The sequence below is a fragment of the Ranitomeya imitator genome, chromosome 8 (genome assembly GCF_032444005.1).
Source record: "Ranitomeya imitator isolate aRanImi1 chromosome 8, aRanImi1.pri, whole genome shotgun sequence".
Classification (NCBI taxonomy): Eukaryota; Metazoa; Chordata; class Amphibia; order Anura; family Dendrobatidae; genus Ranitomeya; species Ranitomeya imitator.
The window spans coordinates 5,187,121-5,206,095 of record NC_091289.1 but is presented as its reverse complement, the minus strand read 5'-3'; the positions used below and the strand labels follow the sequence as shown (position 1 = coordinate 5,206,095).

General features: G+C 54.1%; 1 protein-coding gene across 1 annotated transcript in view; it reads left to right on the top strand.

Annotated features, from left to right (window-relative positions):
- The first annotated feature begins 542 nt into the window (after nt 1-542).
- Nucleotides 543-18,975, top strand: part of DNAH1 (dynein axonemal heavy chain 1) — a 68,773-nt gene continuing 50,340 nt past the window's right edge. Inside the window, exons 1-19 of the mRNA XM_069736088.1 lie at nt 543-818; nt 954-1,026; nt 2,877-3,051; nt 3,310-3,457; nt 3,630-3,762; nt 5,488-5,631; nt 8,361-8,613; nt 10,017-10,174; nt 10,610-10,821; nt 12,188-12,486; nt 12,668-12,818; nt 12,960-13,153; nt 15,813-16,038; nt 16,169-16,288; nt 16,822-16,904; nt 16,991-17,132; nt 17,328-17,483; nt 17,572-17,770; nt 18,717-18,970. Coding sequence (XP_069592189.1) covers nt 624-818; nt 954-1,026; nt 2,877-3,051; nt 3,310-3,457; nt 3,630-3,762; nt 5,488-5,631; nt 8,361-8,613; nt 10,017-10,174; nt 10,610-10,821; nt 12,188-12,486; nt 12,668-12,818; nt 12,960-13,153; nt 15,813-16,038; nt 16,169-16,288; nt 16,822-16,904; nt 16,991-17,132; nt 17,328-17,483; nt 17,572-17,770; nt 18,717-18,970 — 3,315 coding nt within the window. The 5' untranslated portion in view covers nt 543-623. The remainder of the gene's footprint in view (nt 819-953; nt 1,027-2,876; nt 3,052-3,309; nt 3,458-3,629; nt 3,763-5,487; nt 5,632-8,360; nt 8,614-10,016; nt 10,175-10,609; nt 10,822-12,187; nt 12,487-12,667; nt 12,819-12,959; nt 13,154-15,812; nt 16,039-16,168; nt 16,289-16,821; nt 16,905-16,990; nt 17,133-17,327; nt 17,484-17,571; nt 17,771-18,716; nt 18,971-18,975) is intronic.

Below are 18,975 nucleotides of genomic sequence, written 5' to 3'. Positions count from 1 at the left end.
TGCAGGGAGGTGGGATGTTCTGCAGGGAGGAGTGATGTTCTGCAGGGAGGAGTGATGTTCTGCAGGGAGGAGTGATGTTCTGCAGGGAGGAGTGATGTTCTGCAGGGAGGAGTGATGTTCTGCAGGGAGGAGTGATATTCTGCAGGGAGGAGTGATGTTCTGCAGGGAGGGGGGATGTTCTGCAGGGAGGAGTGATGTTCTGCAGAGAGGAGTGATGTTCTGCAGGGAGGAGTGATGCTCTGCAGGGAGGAGTGATGTTCTGCAGGGAGGAGTGATGTTCTGCAGGGAGGAGTGATGTTCTGCAGGGAGGAGTGATGTTCTGCAGGGAGGGGGGATGTTCTGCAGGGAGGAGTGATGTTCTGCAGAGAGGAGTGATGTTCTGCAGGGAGGAGTGATGTTCTGCAGGGAGGAGTGATGTTCTGCAGGGAGGAGTGATGTTCTGCAGGGAGGGGGGCGATGTTCTGCAGGGAGGAGTGATGTTCTGCAGCGAGGAGTGATGTTCTGCAGGGAGGGGGGCGATGTTCTGCAGCGAGGAGTGATGTTCTGCAGCGAGGAGTGATGCTCTGCAGCTGTCGCGGTCCTGTAGAGTTATCGGACATGTTTGTCTTCTCTGTTGGGCGCAGATGGAGCAGATAACGGCAGACGACCCCCATCCTCCGCGGAGTCCCGTCCACACTGGGAGATCCCCGCGTCTGCAGTCGCTTGTGCCGGTGTCGCCCGCGCGGATCAGCGCCGTCCTCCCGCGGAAATATCCGGTGATCAGACAGCGAGGCTTCTACTCTGATATTCTGACCTATAGCGCCGCCCTTCTGGTGAAAGTGAGTGCAGGCGTCACATGACCGGCAGCCGTGTGCTATACTGCACGTGTCCACGGCCGCAGAGCGCTCTGTCCCCGCCGTTCTCCGGCGTCTCCTGGTGCTGCAGCTTCAGCCGCCATTTCCATTATATCGCAGGATGTCAGCGCCGGACCGAGCGTTCAACCGGATCTCCTGAGACAAGTGGACGAGGAGCGCAACACCCCGAAAGGTGAGCGGAGGATACAATGTAACAACCACAGGAAGGTAGACCCCGGCAACCAGATCCAACAGTCACAATAGGAGATGTCACAGCTCACCTCCTCCTCCTCCTTACCACCCTCCCATAGAAGTGAATGGTCCCCACATTACAGTCTGATGTTACTTACATATTACAGTGTCACCCGGGCTCAGTACATGGGGTGTCGCGGCTGTCACCCGGGCTCAGTACATGGGGTGTCTCACCGTCACCCGGGCTCAGTACATGGGGTGTCGCGCCTGTCACCCAGGCTCAGTACATGGGGTGTCTCACCGTCACCCGGGCTCAGTACATGGTGTCGCGCCTGTCACCGGGGCTCAGTATATGGGGTGTCGCGCCCGTCACCCGGGCTCAGTATATGGGGTGTCGCGCCTGTCACCCGGGCTCAGTACATGGTGTCGCGCCTGTCACCGGGGCTCAGTACATGGGGTGTCGCGCCTGTCACCCGGGCTCAGTACATGGGGTGTCGCGCCCGTCACCCGGGCTCAGTATATGGGGTGTCGCGCCCGTCACCCGGGCTCAGTATATGGGGTGTCGCGCCTGTCACCCGGGCTCAGTACATGGTGTCGCGCCTGTCACCGGGGCTCAGTACATGGGGTGTCGCGCCTGTCACCCAGGCTCAGTACATGGGGTGTCTCGCCTGTCACCCGGGCTCAGTACATGGGGTGTCGCGCCTGTCACCCGGGCTCAGTACATGGGGTGTTGCGCCCGTCACCCGGGCTCAGTACATGGGGTGTTGCGCCCGTCACCCGGGCTCAGTACATGGGGTGTCGCGCCCGTCACCCGGGCTCAGTACATGGGGTGTCGCGCCCGTCACCCGGGCTCAGTACATGGGGTGTCGCGCCTGTCACCCGGGCTCAGTACATGGGGTGTCGCGCCCGTCACCCGGGCTCAGTACATGGGGTGTCGCGCCCGTCACCCGGGCTCAGTACATGGGGTGTCGCGCCCGTCACCCGGGCTCAGTACATGGGGTGTCGCGCCCGTCACCCGGGCTCAGTACATGGGGTGTCGCGCCTGTCACCCGGGCTCAGTACATGGGGTGTCGCGCCCGTCACCCGGGCTCAGTACATGGGGTGTTGCGCCCGTCACCCGGGCTCAGTACATGGGGTGTTGCGCCCGTCACCCGGGCTCAGTATATGGGGTGTCGCGCCTGTCACCCGGGCTCAGTACATGGGGTGTCGCGCCTGTCACCCGGGCTCAGTACATGGGGTGTTGCGCCCGTCACCCGGGCTCAGTACATGGGGTGTTGCGCCCGTCACCCGGGCTCAGTATATGGGGTGTCGCGCCTGTCACCCGGGCTCAGTACATGGGGTGTCGCGCCTGTCACCCGGGCTCAGTACATGGGGTGTCTCGCCTGTCACCCGGGCTCAGTATATGGGGTGTCTCGCCTGTCACCCGGGCTCAGTATATGGGGTGTCGCGCCTGTCACCCGGGCTCAGTACATGGGGTGTCGCGCCTGTCACCCGGGCTCAGTACATGGGGTGTCGCGCCTGTCACCCGGGCTCAGTACATGGGGTGTCTCGCCTGTCACCCGGGCTCAGTACATGGGGTGTCGCGCCTGTCATCCGGGCTCAGTACATGGGGTGTCGCGCCTGTCACCCGGGCTCAGTACATGGGGTGTCTCGCCTGTCACCCGGGCTCAGTACATGGGGTGTCGCGCCTGTCACCCGGGCTCAGTACATGGGGTGTCGCGCCTGTCATCCGGGCTCAGTACATGGGGTGTCGCGCCTGTCACCCGGGCTCAGTACATGGGGTGTCACGCCCGTCTCGTCAGTTCCCGGCACCGCTCTCCGCATGATATTGTTGTGTTGCCTCCTCTGCAGTCAGCAGCTTTGTGGCCCCGTCTGATTTCGGGCCCCTCCTGGACAAGCAGGTCTGCGGCCCCACAACAAAGGTGCTGGTGAAGTCCGACTTCTCCATGAGAGGCTATGAGCCAAAAGTCCAGCTGCCCTTCACCGTGCCCCCCGGACAGTGCCCCCGGAAGATCGAGCTGGAGAGGTGATGACTTTGCACATAGTGACCTCACACAGCTGAGGATTTGTTACAATTGTATCCAGCCCAGATGATACTCTCACTTGGGCTGATACTTTGTTACAGTGCATCAGTGCAGATAACGTGTCAGTCTGGAGTCCAGGCTGTTTTAGTAGTGTCTTCACTGGATGCAATTGTAACATACCCTCAGCTGTGAGAAGTTTAGCATTGCTCTTAGGGGTTTATCCACAATGTATTATAACCCTCACTAATCTCTGCCCCCAGGAGACGACGGGAGTTCCTGAACCTGGACATATCTCAGCTCCTCACAAATGAAGGTGTAGACTCCAACCTGCTGCTGCCCCGGAGCGACGGCCCCCCGCACAGCCGGAATCACAGCGGGCAGCTCCTCCCGACATATCTACCCCTGGAGGTAACTCACAGGGTCACAGTAATGGCCGCCATCACCAAACAAGCCGCCGACAGGAGACGTAACGTACCTGAGGCCGATCATAGTCACAACTGGCAGTTACAGGGCGGAACAACAGCAGGAAGCGAAGGCTGCAGGGAGAGTGCGGATTACAGGTGTGAAATTCTGTCTGCAGGTGTTTGATAATGAAGAGTTTGATATTCGGACCCCGGATGATTGGCTGAGTCTGGGGTATGACCAGGGGTCAGATGTGCGAAAACCGGTGCCAGGGCAAGCGCTTCTCCCTGTGGATGATGTCCTGGGCCACGGTAAGTACTGACCCTGACTTACCTGCTGTATTATACTCCAGAGCTGCACTCACTATTCTGCTGGTGCAGTCACTGTGTACATACATTACTGATCCTGAGTTACATCCTGTATTATACCCCAGAGCTGCACTCACTATTCTGCTGGCGCAGTCACTGTGTACATACATTACTGATCCTGAGTTACATCCTGTATTATACTCCAGAGCTGCACTCACTATTCTGCTGGTGCAGTCACTGTGTACATACATTACATTACTGATCCTGAGTTACATCCTGTATTATACTCCAGAGCTGCACTCACTATTCTGCTGCTGCAGTCACTGTGTACATACATTACATTACTGATCCTGAGTTACCTCCTATATTATACTGCAGAGCTGCACTCACTATTCTGCTGGTGCAGTCACTGTGTGCATACATTACATTACTGATCCTGAGTTACATCCTGTATTATACTCCAGTGCTGCACTCACTATTCTGCTGGTGCAGTCACTGTGTTCATACATTACATTACTGATCCTGAGTTACATCCTGTATTATACCGCAGAGCTGCACTCACTATTCTGCTGGTGCAGTCACTGTGTACATACATTACATTACTGATCCTGAGTTACATCCTGTATTATACCCCAGAGCTGCACTCACTATTCTGCTGGTGCAGTCACTGTGTACATACATTACATTACTGATCCTGAGTTACATCCTGTATTATACCGCAGAGCTGCACTCACTATTCTGCTGGTGCAGTCACTGTGTACATACATTACATACTGATCCTGACTTACCTCCTGTATTATACCCCAGAGCTGCACTCACTATTCTGCTGGTGCAGTCACTGTGTACATACATTACATTACTGATCCTGAGTTACATCCTGTATTATACCCCAGAGCTGCACTCACTATTCTGCTGGTGCAGTCACTGTGTACATACATTACATACTGATCCTGACTTACCTCCTGTATTATACCGCAGAGCTGCACTCACTATTCTGCTGGTGCAGTCACTGTGTACATACATTACATACTGATCCTGACTTACCTCCTGTATTATACCCCAGAGCTGCACTCACTATTCTGCTGGTGCAGTCACTGTGTACATACATTACATTACTGATCCCGAGTTACATCCTGTATTATACCCCAGAGCTGCACTCACTATTCTGCTGGTGCAGTCACTGTGTACATACATTACATTACTGATCCTGAGTTACATCCTGTATTATACTCCAGAGCTGCACTCACTATTCTGCTGGTGCAGTCACTGTGTACATACATTACATTACTGATCCTGAGTTACCTCCTGTATTATACCCCAGAGCTGCACTCACTATTCTGCTGGTGCAGTCACTGTGTACATACATTACTGATCCTGAGTTACCTCCTGTATTATACTCCAGAGCTGCACTCACTATTCTGCTGGTGCAGTCACTGTGTACATACATTACATTACTGATCCTGAGTTACCTCCTGTATTATACCCCAGAGCTGCACTCACTATTCTGCTGGTGCAGTCACTGTGTACATACATTACATTACTGATCCTGAGTTACCTCCTGTATTATACTCCAGAGCTGCACTCGCTGTTCTGCAGCTTCAGAGATTAAATCCCCCAGCATTCCCTGACATGTCTTTGCAGTGGGGTCTCTACAGTCCTGATGATGTGTGCCCCCGATACTTTAAAGTCATATTAACCATTTTGTGCATTTATTTTCTTTCTCTGTAGAAGACCCCCGGGCTCCGCAGTTGGAGTATAAGTGGTGTAACGTCGGGGTCCTGGAATACGACGATCAGAAGAAACTCTACTTAGTCCACAAGTCCACTGTGTCCCGGCTCCTGAGCGCAGCAGACGGCAGAGCCCCACACACAGGTGCCGGGGGGGCTGCGTCTTGGAAATGCTGAAAGATTAAAGGGATTGTCCAGGAATTTGCGGGCACTGGACCCCCGCCAGGCTCATACTGATCACCTAATAGAATGGAGTCAATAAAAAGGAGGGATTTTAGAAGAAGCTTTAAAGAAAGTTGCACATTTTGTTGCCTTTTGTTTAGGCGGCAGGGTGGGCGCCCCAAAATGTTTCTGCCTCTTCTTACTCCTCTTTACTCAGTTCTTCACTGTTCAAAAGTATTGAGAAAACTTGCAGTTTATTTTCACAATTTTACACTGGGGCTTCTGGTTCACCCAAACCATCGGAAATGGAGATAATGGCACCGAGAGGGAGGAAAGGTGGAAGATGGAGATCACAGGAGGGAGACGGCACAGTGTGGAGGAATGGAGACATGATCACAACCTCTGGATTCTCCAGTCCGGAGTCTGAGCCTCGTGCAGAAATCCCGGCACCTCCGGCCTCGGCTGCTGTCACTGAGGTCATTATTGGTCGTTTGAGGAAGGTTCTGCTGCTAAATAAACAAATCATCAAGATCCTCCGCCGGCAGCTTCTGTGTAATCAACGACCATTTAAATCCACGATGTTCTCGATGGAGACATGTCCGGAGATGCTGCAGTCAAGTTTGGATACTCTGCAGCCACAGGAGGCAAGTCTGGAGATGCTGCAGCCACAGGAGGCAAGTCTGGAGATGCTGCAGCCACAGGAGGCAAGTCTGGAGATGCTGCAGCCACAGGAGGCAAGTCTGGAGATGCTGCAGCCACAGGAGGCAAGTCTGGAGATGCTGCAGCCACAGGAGACAAGTCCGGAGACGCTGCAGCCACAGGACACAAGTCTGGAGACGCTGCAGCCACGGGAGATAAGTCCAGAGACGCTGCAGCCACGGGAGACAAGTCCGGAGATGCTGCAGCCAGGGAGACAAGTCCGGAGACGCTGCAGCCACAGGACACAAGTCTGGAGACGCTGCAGCCAGGGAGACAAGTCTGGAGACGCTGCAGCCACAGGAGACAAGTCCGGAGACGCTGCAGCCACGGGAGGCAAGTCTGGAGACGCTGCAGCCACGGGAGACAAGTCCGGAGACGCTGCAGCCACAGGACACAAGTCTGGAGACCCTGCAGCCACAGGACACAAGTCCGGAGACGCTGCAGCCACGGGAGACAAGTCCGGAGATGCTGCAGCCAGGGAGACAAGTCTGGAGATGCTGCAGCCAGGGAGACAAGTCTGGAGATGCTGCAGCCACAGGAGGCAAGTCTGGAGATGCTGCAGCCACAGGAGGCAAGTCTGGAGACGCTGCAGCCACAGGACACAAGTCTGGAGACGCTGCAGCCATGGAGACAAGTCTGGAGACGCTGCAGCCACAGGAGACAAGTCCGGAGACACTGCAGCCACGGGAAACAAGTCCGGAAATGCTACAGCCACAGGAGACAAGTCCGGAGACGCTGCAGTCAGGGAGACAAGTCCGGAGACGCTGCAGCCACGGGAGGCAAGTCTGGAGACGCTGCAGCCACGGGAGACAAGTCTGGAGACGCTGCAGCCAGGGAGACAAGTCCGGAGATGCTACAGCCACAGGAGACAAGTCCGGAGATGCTACAGCCACAGGAGACAAGTCCGGAGACGCTGCAGCCAGGGAGACAAGTCCGGAGACGCTGCAGCCACAGGAGGCAAGTCTGGAGATGCTGCAGCCACGGGAGACAAGTCCGGAGATGCTGCAGCCAGGGAGACAAGTCTGGAGACGCTGCAGCCAGGGAGACAAGTCTGGAGACGCTGCAGCCACTGGAGGCAAGTCTGGAGACGCTGCAGCCACAGGAGACAAGTCCGGAGACGCTGCAGCCACGGGAGACAAGTCCGGAGACGCTGCAGCCACAGGAGACAAGTCCGGAGATGCTGCAGCCACAGGAGACAAGTCCGGAGACGCTGCAGTCAGGGAGACAAGTCCGGAGACGCTGCAGCCACAGGAGGCAAGTCTGGAGACGCTGCAGCCACGGGAGACAAGTCTGGAGACTCTGCAGCCAGGGAGACAAGTCCGGAGATGCTACAGCCACAGGAGACAAGTCCGGAGATGCTACAGCCACAGGAGACAAGTCCGGAGACGCTGCAGCGAGGGAGACAAGTCCGGAGACGCTGCAGCCACAGGAGGCAAGTCTGGAGACGCTGCAGCCACGGGAGACAAGTCCGGAGATGCTGCAGCCAGGGAGACAAGTCTGGAGACGCTGCAGCCAGGGAGACAAGTCTGGAGACGCTGCAGCCACTGGAGGCAAGTCTGGAGACGCTGCAGCCACAGGAGACAAGTCCGGAGACGCTGCAGCCGCGGGAGACAAGTCCGGAGACGCTGCAGCCACAGGAGACAAGTCCGGAGACGCTGCAGCCACGGGAGACAAGTCCGGAGACGCTGCAGCCACAGGAGACAAGTCCGGAGATGCTGCAGCCACAGGAGACAAGTCCAGAGATGCTGCAGTGTGCAGAAATGTGGTTGCACTCCAGACTGAATATGTTGAGTTTTTACTTTGTTTCCTCTCTCCATCAGTCACAGATCAGTGACGTCTCCGTCCGACGATCTCCATCTTTCCTTCTTGCTGCTGTCATATCAGAGTTGAGTGTAATTGATAGATCTGTATTATTTCATGGTCCGACCTCCGTTATTAATCAGTAGTGCGGCCTCGGTCACACAGTACGGAGCAGATTTTGATGATTTCCCCATTATTTCCTGTTTTTATCAGGGGCGCCCCCGGTGGCCAATTTCCAGTACTGGGTTCCCCGAATCAGGCTGCTGTTTTGCGCTGAGAATCCGCATGTGTTTGCACAGAGGATTATTGCAGCCGAGCAGCTACGAAGGAAGACGGAAGCCCTGCTCCTGTACAACCTGTACGTGGACTGTATGCCGGCGGCCGGGAGTCGTAGGATCACAGCGCAGAGTCTGAGCAGCATGAAGCAGCGACTGCTGAGCACCGCGCGCCTGAAGAAGGACGAGAAGTACGAAGGGGAAAGGGGGCCGTCCTGTACACCTTGTACCCATATAGTGCAGGGTTAGGTGGTCCCATATACCGTGTGATCATATAGTGCAGGGTTAGGTGGTCCTATATACCGTGTGATCATATAGTGCAGGGTTAGGTGGTCCCATATACTATGTGATTATATAGTGCAGGGTTAGGTGGTCCCATATACCATGTGATCATATAGTGCAGGGTTAGGTGGTCCCATATACCGTGTGATCATATAGTGCAGGGTTAGGTGGTCCTATATACTGTGTGATCATATAGTGCAGGGTTAGGTGGTCCCATATACCATGTGATCATATAGTGCAGGGTTAGGTGGTCCCATATACTATGTGATTATATAGTGCAGGGTTAGGTGGTCCCATATACCATGTGATCATATAGTGCAGGGTTAGGTGGTCCTATATACCGTGTGATCATATAGTGCAGGGTTAGGTGGTCCCATATACCATGTGATCATATAGTGTAGGGTTAGGTGGTCCCATATACCATGTGATCATATAGTGCAGGGTTAGGTGGTCCTATATACCGTGTGATCATATAGTGCAGGGTTAGGTGGTCCCATATACCATGTGATCATATAGTGCAGGGTTAGGTGGTCCCATATACCGTGTGATCATATAGTGCAGGGTTAGGTGGTCCCATATACCATATGGTCATATAGTGCAGGGTTAGGTGGTCCCATATACCATGTGATCATATAGTGCAGGGTTAGGTGGGCCCATATACCGTGTGATTATATAGTGCAGGGTTAGGTGGTCCCATATACCATGTGATCATATAGTGCAGGGTTAGGTGGTCCCATATACCATATGATCATATAGTGCAGGGTTAGGTGGTCCCATATACCATATGGTCATATAGTGCAGGGTTAGGTGGTCCCATATACCGTGTGATCATATAGTGCAGGGTTAGGTGGTCCCATATACCATATGGTCATATAGTGCAGAGTTAGGTGGTCCCATATACCATGTGATCATATAGTGCAGGGTTAGGTGGTCCCATATACCATGTGATCATATAGTGCAGGGTTAGGTGGTCCCATATACCATATGGTCATATAGTGCAGGGTTAGGTGGTCCCATATACCATGTGATCATATAGTGCAGGGTTAGGTGGTCCCATATACCATATGGTCATATAGTGCAGAGTTAGGTGGTCCCATATACCATGTGATCATATAGTGCAGGGTTAGGTGGTCCCATATACCATATGGTCATATAGTGCAGAGTTAGGTGGTCCCATATACCTTGGTTTTACAGCCACAGTGAATCCTATAATCTGGCACCTGATAGTCCATACAATGATGGTGGTGGCTTTGCGCCATGTTGCGGCGGTGCTCGGGGTGGCGGTACACGCTGTGTTGTGTTATTTCCTCAGCGTTCATCTTCAGTTGGAACATCTGGAAATGGAGATCGGCCTGGACTATGAACGCGCCATGAACAAGCTCGTCTTCAACCGACTCGTCTCCTCCAAACCTCACAAGTTTTCTTACGTCACAGTACCCGACAAGACCGAGGACAAGACCCCGAGCAAAGGTAAAGGATTACTGGGGTCCCGCTGGCCAAGACGTCACCGCAAAATGGGGAAGTTCTGCAACTTTCTTGTTCACTTCGGCCCTGATTTTATCATTTGTGGTTTTGTTGCAGTCACTTTAGTGACTAGTCCGGCTCCTCCCAGCGCTGCTAGAGGTGATTGACAGGTCCTCTGTGTACGAGTCCTGACAGTCCGCCAGCGCAGCGCCATCAGACGCCGGACTAGTCACCGCTCCCTATGGTCCGCCGGAGTGTTTACTGCTGTTCTCAGTCTACTGACACGTTGTTACAAAGTGTCAGCTCAGGGAGATCTGTGCTATTGATGTGTATAGTCTAGACTGGTACATTGTAACAATCCCTCAGCTGTGAGATGTACTAGGTCTGAAGCGGTTTTCAGCCGCTGGCACCAGACTCATCCGTTTCTCTTCTTTATCGTAGGGTTAATTGATATTCCCATATATCCATTTGCCAAAAACCGGTCGGCGTTCACGTTCACGACGCTCTTGACCCGGTCCGAGGTCATCACCTCCCTCTGCAAAGTGCGCAGCGAATGCAACAAGGCCTCCGCCATGTCCCTGTTCCATTCCACCCTGACCAAGTGCGTGCGGCTGGAGGAGTTCGAGCAAACGCAGTCCCAGGCCTTCTCCCAGGTAAAGCCGCCCCTTATATTCCTACCATTATACACAGCGACAGAGACCTGCATCACGTCCTCAAGTCACACCCAGAGCTGCGCTCACTATACCCATGCCTGTGACCGAGCGGCCGGGCGCAGACACTGAACCTGAAGGAGCACCAAAGACCTGCTGCGCCGAGCTCTAGGCTACGAGGTCGGTCTGCTCACTGTCAGTAAATGGTATATTCATTATATCCCACCTGCATCATGTCCTCTAGTCACACCCAGAGCTGCGCTCACTATACCCATGCCTGTGACCGAGCGGCCAGGCGCAGACACTGAACCTGCAGGAGCACCAAAGACCTGCTGTGCCGAGCTCTAGGCTACGAGGTCGGTCTGCTCACTGTCAGTAAATGGTATATTCATTATATCCCACCTGCATCACGTCCTCTAGTCACAGCCAGAGCTGCGCTCACTATATCCATGCCTCTGGCCGGGCGCAGACACTGAACCTGCAGGAGCACCAAAGACCTTCTGCGCCGAGCTCTAGGCTACGAGGTCGGTCTGCTCGCTGTCAGTAAATGGTATATTCATTATATCCCACCTGCATCACGTCCTCTAGTCACAGCCAGAGCTGCGCTCACTATATCCATGCCTGTGGCCGGGCGCAGACACTGAACCTGCAGGAGCACCAAAGACCTGCTGCGCTGAGCTCTAGGCTACGATGTCGGTCTGCTCGCTGTCAGTGAACGGTATATTCATTATATCCCACCTGCATCACATCCTCTAGTCACAGCCAGAGCTGCGCTCACTATACCCATGCCTGTGACCGAGCGGCCGGGCACAGACAGTGGACCTGCTGCGCCGAGCTCTAGGCTACGATGTCGGTCTGCTCGCTGTCAGTGAACGGTATATTCATTATATCCCACCTGCATCACATCCTCTAGTCACACCCAGAGCTGCGTTCACTATACCCATGCCTGTGGCCGGGCGCAGACACTGAACCTGCAGGAGCACCAAAGACCTGCTGCGCTGAGCTCTAGGCTACGATGTCGGTCTGCTCGCTGTCAGTGAACGGTATATTCATTATATCCCACCTGCATCACATCCTCTAGTCACACCCAGAGCTGCGCTCACTATACCCATGCCTGTGACCGAGCGGCCGGGCACAGACAGTGGACCTGCTGCGCCGAGCTCTAGGCTACGATGTTGGTCTGCTTGCTGTCAGTGAACGGTATATTCATTATATCCCACCTGCAGCCATCAGATGTGTCCGTCCCCAGGAGCCGGACCCCGATGTGCGAGGCTCGTGGTCCGGAGTGCAGCCATGTTCCATTATTTGAATAGAGTCGTCGTCCTCCATGGACGGAGCTTTTGATGGCCCATTTCTGGTCTTGGTCCAGGTCCAGTTGTTCCTGAAGGACGGCTGGGTGAGCACCCTGAAGAGCGCGGTGCGCAGCAGCCTGAGGGACGTGGGGAAAGGCTGGTACGACCTGAGCGAGTGCAGCTGGGAGGTGTACGGCATGTCCAAGCTGCGGCAGCTCATGGAGCTCATCAAGTTCAAGCTGCAGGACTCGCTGCGCTTCCTGGTGCAGGACTCCATCGTCAGCTTCACCCAGTTCATCCTGGACGCCTGTTACAGCGTCTTATCCTGTCCGGAGGAGATGGACTGGGGGGGAGACCTCATCAACAGCCCCTACAAGTAAGACGCCACATACCCCGGCCCTGCCTGTGTGCACATTATCCTGTGCTATACTCCAGAGCTGCGCTCGCTGTTCTGCTCCTGCAGGTGTCAGATGTAGGATTCTGCGCACGGCTCCTCGCTGTGATTCCTTCTCATTAGATTTTATGGATTTCTTGTTACATTTTCTTGCTTATTGAAGACCTCGGAAGAACCCGATTTTCCTGCTGGACCTGGTGCTGGACGTCTCGGGGGCGCACTTCAGCACTCCGCTGGAGAACTTCGAGACTTCGCTCATGACTTTGTTTGATAAAGGGATCCTGGCAACTCACAGCGTCCCCCAACTGGAGAAGGTGAGTGCAGAGCGTCCCCCTCATCCTCCTCAGTATAATGACAACCTGCCTGTACATCCTGTGTGCGAGGTTGGTGACATTGCTGACATCCTCTGTGCTGTCGGTCCTGCTGTCTGAGCCTCCAATCTTTGCCCCCCTCAGTTTGTGTTGGAGGACCTCTTTATCAGTGGCACTCCGCTGCTGGAGTCAGTGGGCCTGCACGAGCCCGCGGTGGAGGAGCTGCGCAGCAACATCCGCACGGCCATCTGTAAAGCGCTGATACCACTGAAAGCCTACGCGAAGCAGTACGAGAAGTACCTGGAGCTCCACAACACCGACGTGGAGACCTACATGAGGTGACGGCAGGCGGCAACTGCTCATGGGATGGGGGGTGCACTGCTCAGTGACCTCTCACGGGTTGGGGGGTGTACTTACTTTATGGGCACTGCTCAGTGACCTCTCACGGGTTGGGGGGGGGGTGTACTTACTTTATGGGCACTGCTCAGTGACCTCTCACGGGTGGGGGGGTGTACTTACTCTATGGGCACCGCTCAGTGACCTCTCACGGGTGGGGGGGGGTGTACTTACTTTATGGGCACTGCTCAGTGACCTCTCACGGGTTGGGGGGTGTACTTACTTTATGGGCACCGCTCAGTGACCTCTCACGGGTGGGGGGGTGTACTTACTTTATGGGCACCGCTCAGTGACCTCTCACGGGTTGGGGGGTGTACTTACTTTATGGGCACCGCTCAGTGACCTCTCACGGGTTGGGGGGTGTACTTACTTTATGGGCACTGCTCAGTGACCTCTCACGGGTTGGGGGGTGTACTTACTTTATGGGCACCGCTCAGTGACCTCTCACGGGTTGGGGGGTGTACTTACTTTATGGGCACTGCTCAGTGACCTCTCACGGGTGGGGGGGTGTACTTACTTTATGGGCACCGCTCAGTGACCTCTCACGGGTTGGGGGGTGTACTTACTTTATGGGCACCGCTCAGTGACCTCTCACGGGTTGGGGGGTGTACTTACTTTATGGGCACCGCTCAGTGACCTCTCACGGGTTGGGGGGTGTACTTACTTTATGGGCACTGCTCAGTGACCTCTCACGGGTGGGGGGGTGTACTTACTTTATGGGCACCGCTCAGTGACCTCTCACGGGTTGGGGGGTGTACTTACTTTATGGGCACCGCTCAGTGACCTCTCACGGGTTGGGGGGTGTACTTACTTTATGGGCACCGCTCAGTGACCTCTCACGGGTTGGGGGGTGTACTTACTTTATGGGCACCGCTCAGTGACCTCTCACGGGTTGGGGGGTGTACTTACTTTATGGGCACCGCTCAGTGACCTCTCACGGGTTGGGGGGTGTACTTACTTTATGGGCACTGCTCAGTGACCTCTCACGGGTTGGGGGGTGTACTTACTTTATGGGCACCGCTCAGTGACCTCTCACGGGTTGGGGGGTGTACTTACTTTATGGGCACTGCTCAGTGACCTCTCACGAGTGGGGGGGTGTACTTACTTTATGGGCACCGCTCAGTGACCTCTCACGGGTTGGGGGGTGTACTTACTTTATGGGCACCGCTCAGTGACCTCTCACGGGTTGGGGGGTGTACTTACTTTATGGGCACCGCTCAGTGACCTCTCACGGGTTGGGGGGTGTACTTACTTTATGGGCACTGCTCAGTGACCTCTCACGGGTGGGGGGGTGTACTTACTTTATGGGCACCGCTCAGTGACCTCTCACGGGTTGGGGGGTGTACTTACTTTATGGGCACCGCTCAGTGACCTCTCACGGGTTGGGGGGTGTACTTACTTTATGGGCACCGCTCAGTGACCTCTCACGGGTTGGGGGGTGTACTTACTTTATGGGCACTGCTCAGTGACCTCTCACGGGTTGGGGTGTACTTACTTTATGGGCACTGCTCAGTGACCTCTCACGGGTTGGGGGGTGTACTTACTTTATGGGCACCGCTCAGTGACCTCTCACGGGTTGGGGGGTGTACTTACTTTATGGGCACCGCTCAGTGACCTCTCACGGGTTGGGAGGTGTACTTACTTTATGGGCACCGCTCAGTGACCTCTCACGGGTGGGGGGGTGTACTTACTTTATGGGCACCGCTCAGTGACCTCTCACGGGTTGGGGGGTGTACTTACTTTATGGGCACCGCTCAGTGACCTCTCACGGGTTGGGGGGTGTACTTACTTTATGGGCACCGCTCAGTGACCTCTCACGGGTTGGGGGGTGTACTTACTTTATGGGCACTGCTCAGTGACCTCTCACGGGTTGGGGGGTGTACTTACTTTATGGGCACCGCTCAGTGACCTCTCATGGGTTGGGGGGTGTACTTACTTTATGGGCACCGCTCAGTGACCTCTCACGGGTTGGGGGGTGTACTTACTTTATGGGCACCGCTCAGTGACCTCTCACGGGTTGGGGGGTGTACTTACTTTATGGGCACTGCTCAGTGACCTCTCACGGGTTGGGGGGTGTACTTACTTTATGGGCACTGCTCAGTGACCTCTCACGGGTTGGGGTGTACTTACTTTATGGGCACTGCTCAGTGACCTCTCACGGGTTGGGGTGTACTTACTTTATGGGCACTGCTCAGTGACCTCTCACGGGTTGGGGTGTACTTACTTTATGGGCACTGCTCAGTGACCTCTCACGGATTGGGGTGTACTTACTTTATGGGCACTGCTCAGTGACCTCTCACGGGTTGGGGGGTGTACTTACTTTATGGGCACTGCTCAGTGACCTCTCACGGGTTGGGGGGGTGTACTTACTTTATGGGCACCGCTCAGTGACCTCTCACGGGTTGGGGGGTGTACTTACTTTATGGGCACTGCTCAGTGACCTCTCACGGGTTGGGGGGTGTACTTACTTTATGGGCACTGCTCAGTGACCTCTCACGGGTTGGGGGGTGTACTTACTTTATGGGCACCGCTCGCTGGAGGAGAACACGGCATCGCATGGCTGATAATACATACACAGCCACATTGCCGCTTTTTCCGCAGAATCCTCCAAGGAAAGAACCCGACGGCGGCTGAGGTGAGACAGGCGGCCGAGGAGCATCTTGTGGAGAAGGAGCGCCTGGACCACGCGCTGCCCAACGCCGTCATCATCGGCCCCTTCCAGATCAGTATAGAGGGGGTGAAGCAGAATATGTCCCGGAAGAGAAAGCTCCTTTCTACGGCTCTGCTGGAGTTACTGGCCAGGAACGTGCACAAGGAGGTGGAGGAGGTAGAGGCCATTGCTCTGCAGGGACGCTGCGTCACAGTTAGCACTCAGGCTCTTGTCTGGCGCAGCATTGCATTTATGGGCACATAACTCTTCTTTCTGCTCCTGATCTCGCCTTTTTTTCCTTTCGCAGATTTCGGAGCAGTTCCGATCCATCAGTCGCAAACTGTATGAGAAGCCAAACAGCGTGGAGGAGCTGACCGAGCTCCGAGAGTGGATGAAGGGGGTCCCCGAGGAGATGAGATCCCTGGAGGTTGGAGATTTCCCACTATCACACCGTCCTGCCTTGTGCCATTGTGCAGATAGAGAAGGCAGAGCTGGTTTATTACGGCCTCCGCCTTCCTGATCCCTGTCCACAGCAGAGTGCAGGAAAAGTCCTTGGGATCATGTCAGGAAGCGGCAGGACGTTCCTGCAAAAATATATTCTGCTATTATTAGGGAAATAATTGACAATGCAAAAATCTATACCCAATATAGAAAGTAATTGTAAGGCTATGTTCACACCTTGCGTTTTTGCTGCGTTTTTTATTTCTGCAGGTGCAACCTGCTCTCTTGGCAGTAAAGAAGCTGCTTCCTAAAAGCCGTTTTTGTTGCATTTTTTTGCTGCATTTTTACTGTCTCTTGTTGATGTTGATAAAGTTTAGTTTCCCCCAAAAAAATCACGATGCAACGTTATTAGGTTTTTACACCAAAAATGCTGCAAAACCTGATACCTGTGGTTTTTTGGTAGATTTTTACTGCGTTTTTGCTCTTACAATCTACGTTTTGTCCTCATCTTTGTTTTAGGAGCAAATAGCGAAAGTTCTCGGGGATTACGAGGTCATTGACGACTTCTTCTACAGCCTGTCCCAGGATGACTTCAGTGCCAAGTGAGTGCGACCCCCATGATGGGGCGTATGGAGGGTCCCAAGGATACGACCCCTTCACTGAACTCCCTATATTGCTCCATCGTTAGGTGGGCCGTCATCGCCTGGCCCCATAAGATACTGACAACCATGGAAGCCGTCCGGGAGCAGCACCTGGAAGATGAGGAGAGGTTCCGCAAAATCCAAGTGATGGACCAGAACAATTTCTTGGAGAAGCTGGACAACTTACAGGTCGGCACATTCCTGATGGCGGTGACGTAACCTACGATGTGATGGGATCGCAGGGAATCCTCCATACATTGATTCTGGGCTATCAGAGTGGGGTCAGGACCACCAGAATATCGGAAGCTCTGTTCCCTCCATCACTCTCCTGTATTCTGTCCATAATATATTTTTCAGACTTTCCCTCTACGTTTTTGTCCCTAGATGGTGGTTGCTGGATTCTCCACCTACGTCGATATACATCGCGCTCACGAAATCGCCAACGAGGTCCGAAGGGTTCACAAACAGCTGAAAGAGTCCCAGCAGCAGGCTCAGCTCTACAACAACAGGGAGAGGCTCTTCAGCCTCCCGGTCACCAATGTAAGTCCCACTCGTCACCGTCTTATGCTCCACTCACATTAGGGTCACACATTTTATCGTTATCGACCCTAATTTTCTTGTCTGACAGTATGACAAGCTTCTAAAACTGGTGAAAGACTTCCAGCCCTTCCGGGACCTATGGACCACCGTCTCGGACTGGATGCGATGGCACGAGAGCTGGATGAACGACCCGCTTTCCGCCATCGATGCTGAGCAGCTGGAGAAAAATGTAATGGAGGCGTATAAAAACATGCACAAGTGCATCAAGCATTTCCGAGACATTCCAGGTGGGATCACGTGCATGACCTGTGTGTGCATGCGGCTGTATAGCTGCTCTCCCACTGAGTAAATCGATACCTTTCTTGTAGAAATCCTCCCAGCCAGTGCTGAGAAATCAGAGATGGAAGTTATATGCAAATGAGACACAAGTGCATTGGGCGTGGCAAAGCACTTCCATCGCTTCCAGGCCTCACTGCTTATTTCCCCACCTGTCACCTCCCTCGTGTGTTTGTGTGGCAGATCATTTCAGTCTTATGCAGACACCAGAGTGACCTGTCAATCACACGCATTGGGCAGGCACCGGCGAGTAATGAGCAGTGAGGGCTGGAGAACTGGAAGTGCTTTGACACGCCCTAATGCACTTGTGGCCCTTTGCATATAACCTTATCATCAGATTTCTCATCAATGGCTGTGAGGATTTCTCCACCGAAGGTATCGATTTACTCAGCGTGAGAACGCCTATGCAGCCATGTCTTTTAGTTTTAGGCAGAAATTTCTCCTCTGAAGTTTCCTTTAAAAAACTGTTCTTATGTTTCATCCTCAAGAACGATGATTGACAGCTCGGACCAGCTGCATAATTGTGTCGCTGGCCCGAACTGTGCGCTATCCAGTACTGCAGCATCGGAGGAGCGGAGCGCATGGACACTGAAGCTGGACCTATCATGCACTCCAGCATCGCGGCTTGGCTGAGATCAGTGCTTAAAAGTGATATTAAAAAGAGCTTGTAAGCACTGCACATGCTCGGCCACCGCTTCCAGACTGCAGCAGTGGCCAGTAGCCTAGACAACATGAACGTTGTCATTAAAAACTTTCCTTTCTTGAGAATAGAGGTCAATTGAGGTTGTCTTCCAAGCACTTTGTAGTGTTACCATTAGTGATGCGGAGGCTAACCCTTATGGTTTCCAGGTTGGTGTCTCCTCCATAGTTTTCTATAACGGCTCCTTCCTTCTGCAGCCTGCCAGGAGGTGGCTCAGGACATCAAAGGACGCATAGAAGAATTTAAGCCCTACATCCCCCTAATACAAGGACTGCGTAACCCGGGGATGAGGAACCGGCACTGGGAGATTTTATCCGATCAGATAAAGATCAACATCAAACCCAAGTCCAACCTCACGTTCACCCGCTGCCTGGAGATGAAGCTCCAAGACCACATCGAGAGCATCGCCAAAGTGGCCGAGATCGCAGGGAAGGAGTTCTCCATCGAGCAGGTGAT